We start from the raw sequence: 18777 nt of genomic DNA, 5'->3' as shown, positions 1-18777 counted from the left end.
TTTTAAGATTTTTTTTTTTTTTACTATGCTTTCATTTTCTATACACACTGTAAATCACTTTGTGATTCTGTCTGTGAAATCCGCTATATAAATAAATGTAAATTACTTTTAATTTTTCCTGTAGGCTTTACATTTCTAGGTAGGAGCAAAAGTTTGACAGACATAGCAACAGTAACTAATGGGGGCGGGGCTAAGCGGAACAAACTTGACGAGACAAGCGCAGCAAAATGAAAAGCTGTCCCACTGTCAAACGACACAGTTGCGAGACGTATATGCAACATTGTAAGTGATCTTGAGGAACAACTCGGAGACAAATGAAAAGAAAGTCGTTTTGCTTTACAAGTGGACGAAGCTACTGACAGCAATAAAGACTTCCTGTTCATCGCATACGTCCGCTTTGTGAATGGTGAGTCACTGTGCGAAGATTTGCTGTTTTGCAAATACATCAAAAATAGAGCCTCTGCTGATGAGCTGTTCAAGATAATGGACAGTTTCCTCAAAGAACACGACCTTAAATGGGAAAACTGTGTGGACTTTTGCTCTGATGGCGCACAGACCATGGCAGGGTCAAGAAACAAGCTGCAGGCTCTAATAAAGAGGGTTGCGCCAAATGCGCATTGGACACACTGTGTCATTCACCGGGAAGAACTCGCGTCATGGCAGCTCAGCCCCGAACTCAATGAGGTTTTAACAGATGTGAGCGCGGTAAATTTGATCAAAACACGACCACTGAAAGCGCGACTGTTCTCTGCACTGTGTGAGGAAATGGGAGCTGATCATACAGCCGTGCTGTTTCACCATACTTGCCAACCTTGAGACCTCCGATTTCGGGAGGTGGGGGTGGGGGCGTGGTTAAGAGGGGAGGAGTATATTTACAGCTAGAATTCACCAAGTCAAGTATTTCACACATATATATATATATATATATATATATATATATATATATATATATATATATATATATATATAAGAATACTTGACTTTCAGTGAATTCTAGCTGTATATATATATATATATATATATATATAAATAAGAGAAATACTTGAATTTCAGTGTTCATTTATTTACACATATACACACACATAACACTCATCTACTCATTGTTGAGTTAAGGGTTGAATTGTCCATCCTTGTTCTATTCTCTGTCACTATTTTTCTAACCATGCTGAACACCCTCTCTGATGATGCATTCTGCTTCGTCTCCTTGTTGTGTGCGCAGTTGTGCACTGCACTCTCTTAAAGCCCTAGATGTTAATGTCACATATGCATGTACATTAGATGACAGTATTGCCCTGTTTAAGAGTGTCACAACATTGCTGTTTACGGCAGACGAACTGCTTTACGGTAGACGAAAACGTGACTGCTGTTGTTGTGTGTTGTTGCCGTGCTGGGAGGACGTTAATGAAACTGCCTAACAATAAACCCACGTAAGAAACCAAGAACTCGCCCTCGATCATTCTACAGTTATAACGTGATTGGGCAGGCACGCTGTTTATATTGTGGGAAAGCGGACGTGAAAACATGCTGTCGACACGTCACTCAGGTACGCCTGAATTTCGGGAGATTTTCGGGAGAAAATTTGTCCCGGGAGGTTTTCGGGAGAAGCGCTGAATTTCGGGAGTCTCCCGGAAAATCCGGGAGGGTTGGCAAGTATGTGTTTCACAGTGAAGCAAGGTGGCTCTCCCGGGGCAAAGTGCTGTCACTTGCCCTGTCTTGCCAAATGCATAGCTCCTCCTTTTTTTTTGCAAAGATTGCAAAGTGGCACTTTTATTTTATTTATTTTTAACTTGATGCAAGTTATTTGATTTATTATTGAACTTGATGCAAGTTATAACACTTTTATTTGATTTATTATTGAACTTGATGCAATTTATAACACTTTTATTTGATTTATTATTGAACTTGATGCAAGTTATAACACATTTTTTGATTTATTATTGAACTTGATGCAAGTTATAACACTTTTGTTTTATTTATTATTGAACTTGATGCAAGTTATTTTATTTATTATTGAACTTGATGCAAGTTATACCAGGCAGCACGGTGGAAGAGGGGTTAGTGCATCTGCCTCACAATACGAAGGTCCTGAGTAGTCTTGGGTTCAATCCCGGGCTCGGGATCTTTCTGTGTGGAGTTTGCATGTTCTCCTCGTGACTGCGTGGGTTCCCTCCGGGTACTCCGGCTTCCTCCCACCTCCAAAGGCATGCACCTGGGGATAGGTTAATTGGCAACACTAAATTGGCCCTAGTGTGTGAATGTGAGTGTGACTGTTGTCTGTCTATCTGTGTTGGCCCTGCGATGAGGTGGCGACTTGTCCAGGGTGTACTCCACCTTCCGCCCGATTGTAGCTGAGATAGGCTCCAGCGCCCCCCGCGACCCCAAAGGGAATAAGCGGTAGAAAATTGATGGATGGATGGGCAAGTTATACCACAACTGCACAGTTATTTTATTCATTATTGAACTTGATGTTATGTTATGTTATTGAGTTTGAATGTATACAACTTGATGTTACTTGATGTTCAATAAATTTGAAAATGTTAAGCTTGGCATTAGCGTTCTGTTAGGCCGATGGGGGCAGGTGGGGCTTGAAAACTCCCCCTTGTCCAAAGTGGGGGATGACAAAAAAAGTTTGAGAACCACTGGGTTATAGCAATTTGAGTCAAGATGTTATAGCACATGAAGGGACTCATGCTGACTTAAGGGGGGAGTGTGTAACCCATATGGAAATATAGTGTCACAAATATATTCGCCTATTATTAATTTATAATATATGGTGTGCCAAAGTCACTTTTGGTCACTTAAAAAATTTTAAAATTGATTTGTCAAAGTCATGTGGTCACGACAGGTTTAAATTAATGATGCATGCACGCAGCATGTTATTCACATGTTGGCCAGTAGAGGTCGCATGCACCTTTGTCACCTTTGCCTTCACTGAACGTCACAGTGAAGGCACGAGTCATATCGTTGTGTTGCAAAGACAAGGTTTATACGTTAAAATACTTGTCAATTTTCAAACCGAGTGTTGGAAAAGCAGCATAAGATAGCCTGGTCCCAGTGGGAGTTGGGTTGCTGTGTTTTGTGCTGCTGAGAACTCCAGTAAGTGTTACTTTGTAAATGAGGCCTACAGAATATAACTGTTAGCTGTTAGCCTAGCATCCTGTTAGTGCTAAAGAGAGGAGTCTGATAACAAGACACAGAGTTAAGATGTACAAAACCAATTGGAGTAATATGATGTATTTAAAGAATGCCTTGTGACATGTTAGCATGTTGCAGTTCGATAACTTTATTGTATTTTTTTTTTGTGTAAAAAATATGTATATTTAATGTTACTGTGTTCAGCCTTATGTAGTGAGCAGAGAAGCTGCATTCATTCCAATGCTGCTTGTCATGCTGCTTAAAGGGGAACTGTTGATACATTTCATTTATTAAATTGATACAGTTAAAATGATAATCATTATAATACATGATGACCAAAATGTGATTTCAGTTAAATAATCACTTATTTTATTTTGTGATGGTTTAAAAAGTGATAATTCACAGTTCATAATTTAAAGATAAAAAGGTAAAAAATCCTTAAATGGATGTAACTCATTTCATTCATTGAAGTCTTAAGTAAAAGGTGAAGCTACTATAATTTTCATGATTTGATGCTGCTGTTAAAGTCTTACAGACTTATATGGAGTACAGTGTGAACCGACCAGTATTCATATGTCCATGACAAAATAGTTAAAATGAGTAACTGTGTTTATTGATTTAAAATTGAAGTTAATATGGTACCATATGGAAGAGAACTAAGAGTAAAAAGAGTATTCTAACTGATTACATTCTGTACTGCTATGTGCAGATTAATTTTTTTGTATGATCCTGAAGTCTGGTTCCAAGCTGGACTTGAGTTAAGATGGCGAGTCAGTCCCAGTGAGTGAGAGTCTGCGGAGAGGGAGCGTTTGGATGTGGTGTGGCCAGCTGCATCGGTCTCCACACTCTGCAGTGATCTATAACTGAACTGATCCACCATCAGAGTCGCAAGTATCGAACCGAATCAGTATGGAATAACGGATTACAATAGAACTAAGGATTCCCAACAAAGGAATATAGACAGTGTTCAATTCATTACTACCCGGGTAGATTGTATTTTTTGAAAGGACAATTTAAAAAGGACATTCTTCTATTTTGCTACTTTTGAATTTTGCAACAGAGCTCTATTTTTATTTCATTTTTGGGGGGTATTTTCAATTTAAAAAGCACACTGGTCATGTGTTATCGTTTATTATTGTGCAATAAATTTGCCAGCAGTTCTGTGGTCCACTAAGTACGTAACGTCTCATTGCGAGTCCCTCAATTATACAGCCAAGAACCTAGCAATCTTAATTGTTGTACTAACCTGCTATCCTACAGTAGGGGTGCTACATAAGTAAGCAGCAAGCACAGTACAGTTAGTAGAACAACTGTCTTTTCATTACTGTGTATTTAGTATGTATGTAGTATATAAGGCTGTGCTTCTGGCTGCAAAGCATTGCACTTTCAAGAACAACAATGAGTAGATGAGTGTTATGTGTGTGTATATGTGTAAATAAATGAACACTGAAATTCAAGTATTTCTTTTATTTACAAACTCCGTTTCCGTATGAGTTGGGAAATTGTGTTAGATGTAAATATAAACGGAATACAATGATTTGCAAATCCTTTTCAACCCATATTCAATTGAATGCACTACAAAGACAAGATATTTGATGTTCAAACTCAAACTTTATTTTTTTTTTGCAAATAATAATTAACTTAGAACACGTGCCAAAGTAGTTGGGAAGGGTAAATTCACCACTGTGTTACATGGCCTTTCCTTTTAACAACACTCAGTAAACGTTTGGAAACTGAGGAGACACATTTTTTAAGCTTCTCAGGTGGAATAATTTCCCATTCTTGCACACAAAAAAGCACATTTAATTAAAAAAACGTTATTATGGTCTTACCTTTATTTATAAGTGTGGGAAGAGTGGTGTTCGTGTTGGAGGAGTTGTGAATGAATGAAATATGAAATCCGTGCTGCAGTCTGCAGGTGTACCTAATGTTGTGGCCCTGCAGTCGTTCACGGCTCCTCCGGCGCGAGCATTGTTGTTTTTGCACTTTTTGGCTTCTTGTTAAGTGACTTTTTTTGGGTGGATTAGGTCTTGCACGTGGAGGGTTTGGGTGTGGGCTTTAGTTGGTGTGGCGCTCCCGTCGGGGGGTGCATTATCCGGCACCAGGAGGCGGGATTACTGCGAGCCTCACACAGTGCGTCTTCGCAGCAGTTTTATGATTGCTCAGCACAAGAAATACGTTACACACATACAGTTGTTGACAAAAAACACTGTACATTATATACCTCAGCTAACTAAACTATGGAAATGTATAATATAGTTCATATAGCAATCAATCTCACTGCACAGCAGGCCAGCAGTTAGCCGAGTCCGCAATCCATGTTGAGGCACAACTGAGTGACGTGCCTCAACTGGCTGCTGATCACCGCACCGTCTTTTCTCAGTATTTGAACGGCAAATGTGAAAATTCAGCGATTTTGAATAAAAATAATCTAAAACTGGTGAAGTTAAATGGAAAATAACTTTATAGTATAATCACTGAATATATATATATAACAATTTAATAAAAAAAATTTATTTTACATTTTTTTTATTTCCATGATGGCAGGTGAGGCCCCGCACGTCACTGATATATATATATATATATATATATATCAGTGACGTGCGGTGAGGTTGATGGCAGGTGAGGCCCCGTCTCACCTGCCTCCAGTGACCGCACGTCACTGATACCCTAGCCTTCCGCCCGAATGCAGCTGAGATAGGCTCCAGCAACCCCCCGTGACCCCAAAAGGGACAAGCGGTAGAAAATGGATGGATGGATGGATATATATATCTGCAATTTAAATGATGCTGCTAAAATACTGTACCTTGTCCGCCCACTGATTTGAAACTTGCACTTTCTCTATATATTGCACTTGTATTTTGAATTGCTTTTTATTGTGTAATTTCAATTTTGTTATGTATTTTTAATCCTGTGTAATTTTAATTGTGGATGTTAAATTTGCCATAAAATGACTACAGATGGAAATTAGCATGGTGCTAAATCTGGGGCAGCCATCTTTAAATGTAACTGCACATTGTCCTTCAACTAAACAAATACGAACAATTACTTAATCTTATTCATCTCGTTATGAGAACCATAAATTACTTAGCTATTTTTTAATGAGAACTTTGTTTTTTATATAATTTACAATGATTTACTTACTCATTTGTCATAATTTTTTTTATTTTATTTACTCATTTATTGATTCACTGTGGTTCGTGTTAAAACTGTTATGATACGAAAAGAGGTAGGATTAAATAAGCTGTGCTTCAGCCTACTTCCGGTATGTGATGTATCATTGTATGCATTTTCGGAATAAACTGACACCATAACCATTGTTAGGGCCCGAGCAGCGGCGCAAGCACCGCAGGTGCGATGCAAAGCACCGCAAGGGCCCTAAAAAAACTGCTCTATTTATTTTTATTATTATTATTGTGTCTGTTTTGATGCTCATTGTCAAATGCTTACAATTTTGTCTATACAGAAAATTGCATGGTTTTTGCTACATGTAATAATTATCTGCAGCTAGGACATGGGCATTAAATGTGTTTTAATTTGCATTAAAAAGTATAAAATTAGATCTGGTACTACCTGCAGAAACCCTTGCTCACTGAAAGATATGCATCAGCTGAGGGATAACATGTCACGACCCAAATACGACTCTGGACACAGATGCAGGATTTCGGAAACAGATATTTATACGGACAAGGGAAGGGGTCCAAAACGGGAGAAACAAAACAGGCTATCAGAAACAGAACTAACCTGACCTCTAAACTAAAGAAAATATCAATAACTCAAAACGCTCCGACTGCAGAGGAAAAAAGGTGCTAAGAACAGAATATATCAATACAACAAAAAGCGCTCCGACGGAGGCGATGCTAGGAAGCTAATCTTACCTGACAAAAGTTTACAAACAAAGAATTTGTAAACGTGGCAATGGCTGTGGACAAGACTGTGGCAAAGGAACGCTGGAGGTACGCACAAGAAGATACGAAACACTCTGGCACAGGACAGAAGGAGGACGAGACATTTATACACATGAGGGAGGGTGACACAGGTGGGCACATTCAGGAAAGACATCAGACCAGTGATACAGGAGGAAGAGCAAGTCATCTGAAACGAGAGGGAGAGTTAGTATTTCAAAATAAAACAGGAAGTGACAAGACAACCTGAAACCAGACGAAAACCAGACAGGTGTGACATAACAGTGTCTATTTTGCCACAACAAAAAATATAAAAAAATGTTTATGTACTGACGGACACCAAATTTGGTTCAACTATCAAGTTTGCACATAGCACCATGTCAATTTGCTAGAATTGCTAACCATCCCTTGAATAATTGAACAACCCGTATTTAGAAACGATAGTATCATATTAAGCCTAAAAGGCACGCACTTTGTCCCGTATTTTCATGAGAATGTAAAAATATTAGTAAAATGTCAATGTAATAAACTAACGACAGGCTTTATCAGCAAACATATTCCTAGCCCTTTCCTGTACGGTCACCAATTAGAGAGTGAATTCACCAACTCCTTAATCGTGGCCGTAACTACCATTGAGGACACCGAGATCATGTCCTCTGTGAGTGACAAAAAGAACTGACTGCAAATATACTTTGTGTAGGACATTGTGTGCGCTGTACAACACCATGCGGTAGATCATCGTCTCTCAATATATGATCTTTGGTCACTCCAACAACGTAACGCAATGAAGTCCACTTTTACTTTACACATTATCCGATCCGAATTGTGCTGTCAACATAGCATTAACAATAAATGATACTGACGTAACTAATGTTGCTTTAACATGAATTGATGTGATGTAGTGTGAAACGCTGTCGGTATAATGCTGTGGTTGTGTTAGTCACCTAAAGGCAGAACACGCGCTCGGCGTAAGGCTTTGTGATCAGTGGGGAGCCCATTTTGTGTGAGAAAAAACACATTCATGTAAATTATTGAATGACAAGGCACTTCATGTACAATTTTACCCCACATGTATCCCTGGCCACGTCACTGTTAAGAATATAAACACAAATTTTCCACATGGACTTCCGGTGTCTCCGTGGCTGGCGTCATTAGTACTGGCTTTGCAAAGCAGAAAGTTTTGGTTCCAAAAATTTGGTATGGTTTTTAAATTTATGTTTTAATGACGTAAACATTGTTTAATACGCTAAACTTCGGCGTATTAATAAAAAAGTGGACTGTTACAAAATCATGCAGATTGTCAAAGATGTTAGATAATATAACAAATGATAATTCTACCTCAATAAAAGCTTTTGTTCCAATCTACTTTATTTATATAGCACATTTAAAAAAAAAAAACATTTCAGAAAGTGCTGCACAGGAGTTAAATCACACATTTAAAAGCAGGATAAAACTAAGGAGGGTTAATTGTAAAAAAAACATTGAACTAAAAATAGAATAAATACATAAAAGAAAAGAAAATAGACTAAAATCACACAATTCTCCTGCTGGTTTAAAAGCCAAGGAGTAAAAATATTATTTAAGACGTGATTTAAAAGACTTTAAAGAGAGAGCCTTCCGAATAGCAAGAGGGATATCGTTCCAAAGTTTTGGAGCACGATCCCCGCTGAGTTTTAATCATGGATTACCTGCTCAAAGTCATTAAAAGACTAAACTGATTTATTGTTTGCTAAGAGTCTTAAATTATAAAAACTGGATCATAAAACAGTGTTAATCTGCTGTTCCAAATTTAAAATCATTATCCAACTTAAAACCGAGATTTGTGCCGGTGGGTTCAAAATAAGGCACAGGGGTCCAGGTCACTGGGGTGAGCATTCTGGTTTACTTTTGAATCAAATAAAATTACTTCCGTGTTGTTCTCATTTAAATTCAAGAAGTTTACTGTCAACCTTGCTTTAATGTCCTCAAAACAATTTAAGTGGTTTTAAACATGTGTCACTTTTCTTTTTTTAGAGGGACATGGATTTGTGTATCATCAGTATAAAGATGATACAATATAATATATTTTTAAAAAAAGTGGCTGGCTGGTTTGGTTACCGACATGCAGACGGCATGCATTGGCTTCTTCCCCATTGAGGGGCTCCGTCCCCTGGCCGGGACTCGTATTGGCACGTTGCTGTGTGGATGGCCGGTATGCGGTGAACGCAGAAAAACTGCACAGGCCCCATGCCCAATGTCTCTTGTTTGCATGTTGGCGTTTGGGCTGACTGGCGGGCTGGCGCTGGCTATTCTCCGTGATCCTGTTGGCGTGTGGTTGCCGGTCACAGTTTGGTGCTGGCTGTCTGGGGGTATTGCAGCTGCTGTTTCTGCTGCCGTTTGTTTGTGGTGTGGGTGCCCGTGGCCGATGTTGTGAATTGTGGCAGCGCGTGCGCATGGTGGTTGTCGGGGATGGCGAACTTGCCGGCTTCATATTTGTTTATTGTCGTGCCGGTTGGCTTGTCGAGTGTGGGCCTGGGCTGCCCTTGCGCCCTGCCGTGCCGCCCTTCACGCCCGGTGTGACGCCGTCGTCTGGGGCGGGCTTGTCGGGTGTTGTCCCTGGGTGACTGGGGTGCGCGGCCTGACCTGTGGGCCTTGGGGGAGGAGATCGGCTGGTTCTCAGTGGGCAGTGGGTGCCGGGGCTTGATCGCTGTGCCGCCGGCCTGTGTATGGATTTGTTGTTGTATTTTTGCATTTGTGTGTGTGTGTGTGTGTGTGTGTGTGTGTGTGTGTGTGTGTGTGTGTGTGTGTGTGTGTGTGTGTGTGTGTGTGTAAATGTGTGTATGTATGTATATGTGTGTGCATGTATGGGTATAGGTATGTGTGTGTTTATAAATGTGTGGTCCGTGCCCGTGTGGCCCGACCTTGCGCTGTGGGGTCTCTGTTGGTGACTTGGTGTGGTGGCGGCGCAGCCCCCGTGTCTGGTCTGGATGCTGTGTCTCGGTTGTTTGGGCGGTGGTGTGTTTGTGCGGGTTTGGGTTGGGGTGGGGGGCCTTTTGGTTGGGGGGGTTGTTGGTGTCTCTTGTTTGCGTGTTGGCGTTCGGGCTGACCGGCGGGCTGGCGCCGGCTGGTCTCCGTGGCCCTGGTGGCGTGTGGTTGCTGGTCGCAGTTTTTTTTTGATCGCTTTGATTTGATTGGCTGGTGCTGGCTGTCTGGGGTTATTGCGGCTGCTGTTTCTGTTGCCGTTTGTTTGTGGTGTGGGCGCCCGTGGCTGCTGGGTCTGGTGCAGGGGTGTGGCTGATGTTGTGACTGATGGCAGCGCGCGCGCGTGATGGCTGTCGGGGCTGACGAACTGTGTATATGTATGTATATGTGTGTGTATGTATGTATGTTTATATATGTGTATGTGTACATATGTGTATGTATATGTATATATGTGTATGTGTGGGTATGTATACGTGTATGTGTGTATGTGTATGTATATATGTATGTATGTATGTATGTATGTATATTTCTGGGGGTACGCTCTGGGCCTGCCTGTCAGACGGGGGTCGACGCCTCAGGCTATTGCATCCGAACTGCGTGTCTGGAGCTCCTGGGTCCCGCTGTCCATCCCTTCCGGGTGCCCGTCTTGGTTGGGGCCTGTTGGGCCTAGTCCCTGCGTCTATTGTGGTAGCTTGGTGCTGCAAGGTATTCCGAGGTGCTGCGAGTCGGCCAGTTGCTGGGGTAGTGACCTTGTTTGTCAGCATGTCTGTGATCTTCTTTTAATTCTTTTTTTTTTAAATTAATTAATTAATTAATTTATTTATTTATTTATTTTTTAATATATTTTATTAATATTATTTTTTAATTTTCCCCTCCCTCAGGGGGGGGGCTCGGCGGGGCGGTTGCTGGTTGTTCCATCTCCATCGTTGGGGTCCCTGCGGGTGGGGTGGGTGGTTCCCGTGGCCCTGTGCCTGGGTGGTCCTGCGGCGGCCGGTTTGGGTGGGGTGGCCGGGGGCTGGCCTCGCCGCGCTCTCCGGGGGTGGGGGGTGGGCTCGTGGGGGCCCGGCTGCCGGTGGGGCGGGGGCGGTCTTCCCGTCCGGTTGCGGGGAGTCTCTGGGTCCCTCGGGCGGGGCGTCTCGCCTTTCTGCCCGTGTGGGGTGTGGTCTCTCGCTGGCTTGGGGTCTGGCTGTCCCCTGCTTTTCTCGTGCCCTGTCCTCTGCCGGGTGCGTCTGTCTGCGGCCTGCTGCTGGCCCTTGTGGGCGGTACGGTGGGTCGGGCTCTGGGGTTCCTGTCGCTGGCCGGCTTGGCTGCGTGGGGGCGGTGGTCCCTGGTTCCCTGGGCACCACGCCTCCTGTTTGTGGGTTGGGCTCTCGGGGGTGATGGGGCCGTGCTCTGGCTCCCACGCACTCTGGGAGTCGAATGTATTGTACATGCAAATTCACATATGCTCACATACGTACATAGGTACCTACGCTCCCACATACATACACAAATACAGTACATATTTACCTACCTAATGTTCGTACATCCACACGCACATTCAATATACAAACATACACATACACATACTGTACATATACATTCACTGTACAAACACATATACACATTCTGTACATATACATGCATTGTACAAACACATATACACATTCTGTACATATACAAGTACATATGCATACTTACACTCATGCACATAATCACGTTTCATCAAACATATATTAACGTTGTTGCCCTAGGGTAAACTGGGTGTAACACATGGCACACTGACAAAGCTTAACCTATTGTGACTATAACAATCTACAAGGTTAATGTAGGTTGCTTCTCTTTCTCCCCCTCCATTTTTCTGCATTCTTTCGTATCTCAAGTTATCATTACGTATATGTATTGTTGCATTTAAACAACTGTATTGTTGATAATAAAGGTAAATTATTGGTATTGTTCATTATCAATAGCGCTATTTCTATTGGTATTTGTATTGATCCATTTGTAGTGTAATAATGCTCATTGTTATTTCTGTATTATTTTTTATTTTTCGCTAACTGCTTATTTGCTATTACTTTTACCATCATATTTGTACATGTCATATTTGCTGATGTTGCTCTATTGTTGTTGTTGTTGTTGTTGTTTGCTGTTGTTGTTTTTGTCTCTCTGTCTAATCCCCCTCTTGTCCCCACAATTTCCCCCTCTGTCTTCTTTTTTTTTCTTTTTCTATCCCCTCCTGCTCCGGCCCGGCTGCACTAAATGATAATATAAATACATTTAATAAAGTCAAATACAAATAAGGCAACAAGAGAAGTATCCTACACTTCTCTTTTGTAAAGTAAATCTGAACAGCCGACATGGGCATCTCCATCAACTATATGATTTGCCTGAGAAGCTGGACAGGACATAAAAAAAAAAAAAAATAAATAAATAAATAAATGTGTGTGTATATATGTGTATATATATATATATATATATATATATATATATATATATATATGTATATATATATATATATATATATATATATATACAGTCGCAATCAAAAGTTTACATACACTTGTAAAGAAGATAATGTCATGGCTGTCTTGAGTTTCCAATACTTTCTACAACTCTTATTTTTTTGTGATAAAGTGATTGGAGCACATACTTGTTGGTCACAAAAACATTCATGAAGTTTGGTTATTTTATTAATTTATTATGGGTCTACTGAAAATGTGACCAAATCTGCTGGGTCAAAAGTATACATACAGCAATGTTAATATTTGGTTACATGTCCCTTGGCAAGTTTCACTGCAATAAGGCGCTTTTGGTAGCCATCAACAAGCTTCTGGCAAGCTTCTGGTTGAATTTTTGACCACTCCTCTTGACGAAATTGGTGCAGTTCAGCTAATGTGTAGGTTTTCTGACATGGACTTGTTTCTTCAGCATTGTCCACACGTTTAAATCAGGACTTTGGAAGGCCATTCTAAAACCTTATTCTAGCCTGATTTAGCAATTCCTTTACCACGTTTGACGTGTGTTTGGGGTCCTTGTCCTGTTGGAACACCCAACTGCTCTCAAGACCCAACCTCCGGGCTGATGATTGTAGGTTATCCTGAAGAATTTGGAGGAAATCCATCTTTTTCATTGTCCTATTTAAAGCACAAATTCCATTGGCAGCAAAACAGGCCCAGAGCACACTACTACCACCTCCATGCTTGACGGTAGATATGGTGTTCCTGGGATTAAAGGCCTCACCTTTTCTCCTCAAAACATATTGCTGGATATTGTGGCCAAACAGCTCAATTCTTTTTTCATCTGACATCACATGGACAAAGATAAGACTTTCTAGAGCAGGAGTCTCAGACACGCGGCCCGCGGGACGTTATTTTGCGGCCCCCACCTTAATATGAAAGTTTAATGTTAGTGCGGCCCGCAAGTTTGATATGAATGGCGCTTGACAGTGTTGTGTGCGGAGCTGAAGGAATCTACCAATCACAGTGTGGTAACATACTTGCCAACCCTCCCGATTTTCCCGGGAGAATCCCGAATTTCAGTGCCCATCCCGAAAATCTCCCTGGGGGAACCATTCTTCCGAATTTCTCCCGTTTTCCACATGGACTCCAATATTGGGGGCGTGCCTTAAAGACAGTGTCTTTGGCGTCCACTTTGACTCCATACGTGCCGGCAAAGTCACGTAGTGTACGAGGCTTTTACGCTCACACAAGTGAATGCAAGGCATACTTATGTGAGCCATACAGGTCACACTGAGGGTGGCCGTATAAACAACTTTAACACTGTTACAAATATGCGCCACACTGTGAACCCACACCAAAAAAGAATGACAAACACATTTTGGGAGAACATCCGCACCGTAACACAACATAAACACAACAGGACAAATACCCAGAACGCCTTGCAATACTAACTCTTCCAGGATGCTACAATATACACCCCCGTCCCCCCAACCCCATCCCCCACCCCCCAACCCCGCCCACCTCAACCCTCAACTGCTTCCTCTCTCCAGCTCAACTATGCGAGAGGAAGCGCTGCCAGGTGTCTAGCAGCAAGAAGTAGGCAAGAGAAGCCATGTTCAGGTTCACAGATTTATTTATTGTTACTTCTCACATAGTGTGTTGTCTGTCTAATTGTAATAAATGTAGACGAGGCGTGTTGGCTGAGTTCTCAACGTTTACTCACATAGCGTGCTCATAACCACATTCTAGCTGCCGACATGGATTTCACCGGGGCTACCGCGCATATTGTCACTACTGTTGCATGCTGGGTAGTGTAGTTCTTATATTCCCTAGATCATAACATCACAGTAAGTATATGTATACATTGTTGCTGACTGGAGAAATCGAAATATTATTATTATTACTTATGAGTGATTTATTTACTTAATTCTCATTTTGTTCATTTATATTTATATTTTATTTTGTGTTGAAAATAAAAATAAAGACATTTAAAAATATTTTTTTTAAGAAATCTTTTCTTGTGGCCCAACCTCACCCAGACTCTGCATCCAGTGGCCCCCAGGTAAATTGAGTTTGAGACCCTTGTTCTAGAGGAAAGTTCTGTGGTCAGATGAAACAAAAATTGAGCTTCTTGGCCACAATATCGAGCAATATGTTTGGAGGAGAAAAGGATAATATAAATGATAATATCCATCCATCCATCCATCTTCTTCCGCTTATCCGAGGTCGGGTTGCGGGGGCAGCAGCCTAAGCAGGGAAGCCCAGACTTCCCTCTCCCCAGCCACTTCGTCCAGCTCTTCCTGTGGGACCCCGAGGCGTTCCCAGGCCAGCCGGGAGACATAGTCTTCCCAAAGTGTCCTGGGTCTTCCCCGCGGCCTCCTACCGGTCGGACGTGCCCTAAACACCTCCCTAGGGAGGCGTTTGGGTGGCATCCTGACCAGATGCCCGAACCACCTCATCTGGCTCCTCTCGATGTGGAGGAGCAGCGGCTTTACTTTGAGCTCCCCCCGCATAATGATAATATAAATACATTTAATAAAGTCAAATACAAATAAGGCAACAAGAGAAGTATCCCACACTTATTTTTTGTAAAGTAAATTTGTACAGCTGATATGGGCATCTACATCAACAATATAATTTGTCTGAGAAGCTGGACAGGACAAAAGAAAAAGTGTTGCATGGGCTGCAGCATGTGCACTGAAAACAGGATTAGTCCAAGGATCGAGCCCTGAGGGAAACCACAGGACATTATGTATATGGTGCTGGGATACCAATGATTTCAGCCTTTCAAATTTTCTCTTGGACAAACTATTTTTGACCTCGGCCTTTGTCAAATCCTAGTTACGGCCCTGTCCTTAATCAGTGGTGGTGTAATGGTACATGCATGTGCCTCTTGTGGCGCAGAGAGTGGGTTTGATCCCCCACCAGATTTTTGTCCAGAAAAGTATGTTTGGCGATCACTCATGACGATCGCTCATGACGACGACAACATTTATTGTGGCAAACAAGTCCAATGCGGGCAGCGCAGGATCTTCCGTAGTGTGTCCTCAGGCCATGCACGTTCAATTGTTTCTTTCTCCAAACTTTGTTGCACAGCACTAGCTGTCCGAGCGGTATCGTTTTTCCAGATGGGACATTATTTTGACCCCTTTGGGGGGCTCGGCATGAGAGGAACTCACCATGCCCCTGAGGTCCCACACTACAGCACACCTGCTAGTTCTAGTCCCCGTGCACAGTTTTTTGTGGCGCCTCATAGTGGCCAGCTGCTGGGGTAGTGGCTTTGTGTTCCGGCGTATCTGTGATCTCCTCCATCCATCCATCCATTTTCTATCGCTTGTCCCTCTCTCCTCCTTTTTATTTATTTGTTATCCTCAAGGGGGAGGCTTTGCCCTTTTGTCCATGCAGGGGTGGGGTGGATGGGCTGCTGGTTAGCGCCTTGCATGGCAGCTCCCACCATCAGTGTGTGAATGTGTGTGTGAATGGGTGAATGTGGTAATACTGTCAAAGCGCTTTGAGTACCTTGAAGGTAGAAAAGCGCTATACAAGTATAACCCATTTATCATTTATTTATTTATGGTTCTCGTGGCCCCATGCTGGGTGGTCCTGCTGCGCCCGACTTGAGCGGGATTGTTAGGCATGTGGGGGCCCGGTTACTTGTGAATCAAGTGAATCGTGTGTGAGGTTCTGCACATTCGTCCTGTGATAGGTGAATCAAGTGAATTGTGAGGTTCTACACATGCGCTCTGTAAAAGGTGAATCGAGGTGGGGCGAGCCCTTGCGTGCAGTAACCATGTGCAAGCTTTTGTGCATGCGTTTTGTGATGAGTGAATCAAGTTAGTCATTTCACTTTGGTGTGTGACAAAGGTACCCGCTCAGTAAAAATAATCACGTTGACCATCACTACAACTGAGTACTACAGCATGATAGACCTTGTTTTTGTTTGAAGATGAATACTTTGGTGATTCAACACAGTGGTTTGTAGTTTGTCAAAAGCAGTAAGTAACTGCACAGCAGATTGTTGTTGTTGGCTTACGAGATATGTGAAGTGTTTCACTACCTTGAGACGTTGGCCATTGAGCATGATATTGGGAGTGTGTTGAAAAATGCTTGATTTTTCAATGTATTGATGGTGAGTAGGGGAATATGATTTTCGTGTTAAAGGAACTGCGATTATGCCTTAAACAGATTTCAGGTCATGGTAGAGGTGGTCATCAAGCTTCTGGCAAAATTGACATAATGTGACTGAAATGCTGTCATTGTGAGAACCCGTTTACAGGGCCCCACTCAACTAACTGCTTCTTCCAAAACTAAACATTTGTTTCTCACCTCCATGGAGCCTAATTTGGAGTACTTAAAATATTCCGGTTAATACCGGAATATTGTAAGTATTGTGTGCATATTAACACAGGAGTTATCCCTGTCACAAGGGAGCTCTTCTCATGTAACTGCTTTATAACATTGTTCAACATTGGTTTCTCTTTTTCTTTACATGAGCACAGTTCAGGTTTGCAGACGGCAGAGACATTGTACTAATAGTCTTTGGGACCTTAATGTCAGTGGCCCATGGATCAGCCATGCCATTTATGTCTATTGTGTTTGGGGAAATGACGGATACCTTCATACATCACTCTGTACATCAAATCAACACCAGCGACCACAGTGAGTTCACAGAAGGAATAATAATTATCTGACTTAATGATGAACACATTTTCTTTTCTATTTTCAGATTCCACCTCCATGATTTTTAACGCAACCTTTCAGGAGGCGATGGCCACGTAGGACAATAAGTCAATTTAGAAGCTGCCCTTAATGAGACACACTTGATCACTATTCTTTCTCCCATTCCAGCTATGCTGTCTATTACTCCATCATAGGGGTCTTGGTGCTGGTGGCTGCCTACATGCAAGTTGCCTTCTTTACAATATCAGCTGGAAGGCAGGTCCAACGCATTCGCAAGCGTTTTTTCCACAGTGTCATGCGACAGGACATTGGCTGGTTTGATGTCAACGACTCAGGGGAGCTCAACACACGTCTCACAGAGTGAGTTATGTGTAAATTACACAATGCACTCTACTTTGTCAAAGGTTTGCACATGGGTCACGAAAGAACCCTTCTAACTTTTTTGGAGGTTGACGGTTTCTGATTAAAGTACAAATATAGGAATTGGGATGGGATGTTCCGATCAGGATTTTGTGCTGCCGATTCCAATTCCCACCCCCCTTGAGTGAGGTCGACCAATACCAATACTGATACTGGTTGCATCAGGCCCTTCTCCACCGCAGGAACTTTTACAGGAAGGTTCCCGTTTACCATGGTAACCCAGCGTTTTCCATCAAAAACTACCCGTGTTAATGCAGTTCCAGAGGAACTATTTTAGTTTCCTACAAGTTTGGTGGTACTTTGAGGGGGTGTGCTGTCAAACGCCGGTTGTTTGACCACATTTGGGGCGTTCCTAAAACTTTGTATTCTAAATTTGACCATGGAGAGGCAGAAGAGCGAAAGGAACTTTTGTGTGAAATCAGTCTGGTTAGTAAAACTATCTTGCAGTGTTTTTACTCAGCGGTAGTGTGTAAACTAGTTTGCAGTTTAATGTTGTTTATCAGTTTCTACAAACTTAATTTTGGTACTTGAAGCTATTAGAAATGGATGGACTCTGTTGGGTGTATTTACATACATTAGGAATATCAGGTATTTAGCCGGATATTTAAGAGGCAACTGCAGCTGCTCACTGGGACTCAGCAACGTTGTTGTTTGAAAATAAATGTGAAATAGTGGAGGCAGTAAATGAGTGGAACTAACGTAAATCACATCAAAGTAAATACTAATTATTTACTTTGTTAGTAGTAGTAGTAGTAATAATAGTCAGTGACACACTCTTTGTGTCGTTACTGGACTAAACCTAAGTGAACCAAATGCTAATACTAACAGACTAACGCTAAATCTGATGTGTTGATGTTGTCGCCGTGTGATAAAAACTGACATTCAATATTTATGTATTGTTATTTACAGCGAAAATGGACCATACATACTTGCCTAGTTTCATAAATTCACAATATACTTAGGGGACGACTTTATGACTGTGGACACTGTTGTAGGTGTTGGTGGTTTATTTCAAACATGTATATAGTTACAATATGATACAGTACATATTTTCATTTTGTCATTACAACATGTCCTAAAAGGTGTGGACATAAGCTTACTTTTTATCAATCAATCAATCAATCAATGTTTATTTATATAGCCCTAAATCACAAGTGTCTCAAAGGGCTGCACAAGCCACAACGACATCCGCGGTACTGAGCGGATGTAAAATTTATGTAAAATTCGGTACACTTTGT

General features: G+C 41.8%; 1 protein-coding gene across 6 annotated transcripts in view; it reads left to right on the top strand.

Annotated features, from left to right (window-relative positions):
• Positions 1-18777, top strand: part of LOC133602357 (phosphatidylcholine translocator ABCB4-like) — a 158903-nt gene that overhangs the window by 48578 nt on the left and 91548 nt on the right. For 5 of the 6 annotated variants that reach the window (XM_061955550.1, XM_061955525.1, XM_061955533.1 and 2 more), the window contains 3 exons: positions 16939-17098; positions 17166-17214; positions 17288-17479. In XM_061955550.1, coding sequence (XP_061811534.1) covers positions 16939-17098; positions 17166-17214; positions 17288-17479 — 401 coding nt within the window. Of the gene's footprint in view, positions 1-16938; positions 17099-17165; positions 17215-17287; positions 17480-18777 lie in introns of those variants that run through there. The other variant, XM_061955558.1, reaches the window with a different exon arrangement.

The sequence above is a fragment of the Nerophis lumbriciformis genome, linkage group LG04 (genome assembly GCF_033978685.3).
Source record: "Nerophis lumbriciformis linkage group LG04, RoL_Nlum_v2.1, whole genome shotgun sequence".
Taxonomy (NCBI): Eukaryota; Metazoa; Chordata; class Actinopteri; order Syngnathiformes; family Syngnathidae; genus Nerophis; species Nerophis lumbriciformis.
Note: the sequence above shows the minus strand (reverse complement) of the source record. Positions and strands in the feature narration are given on the sequence as shown.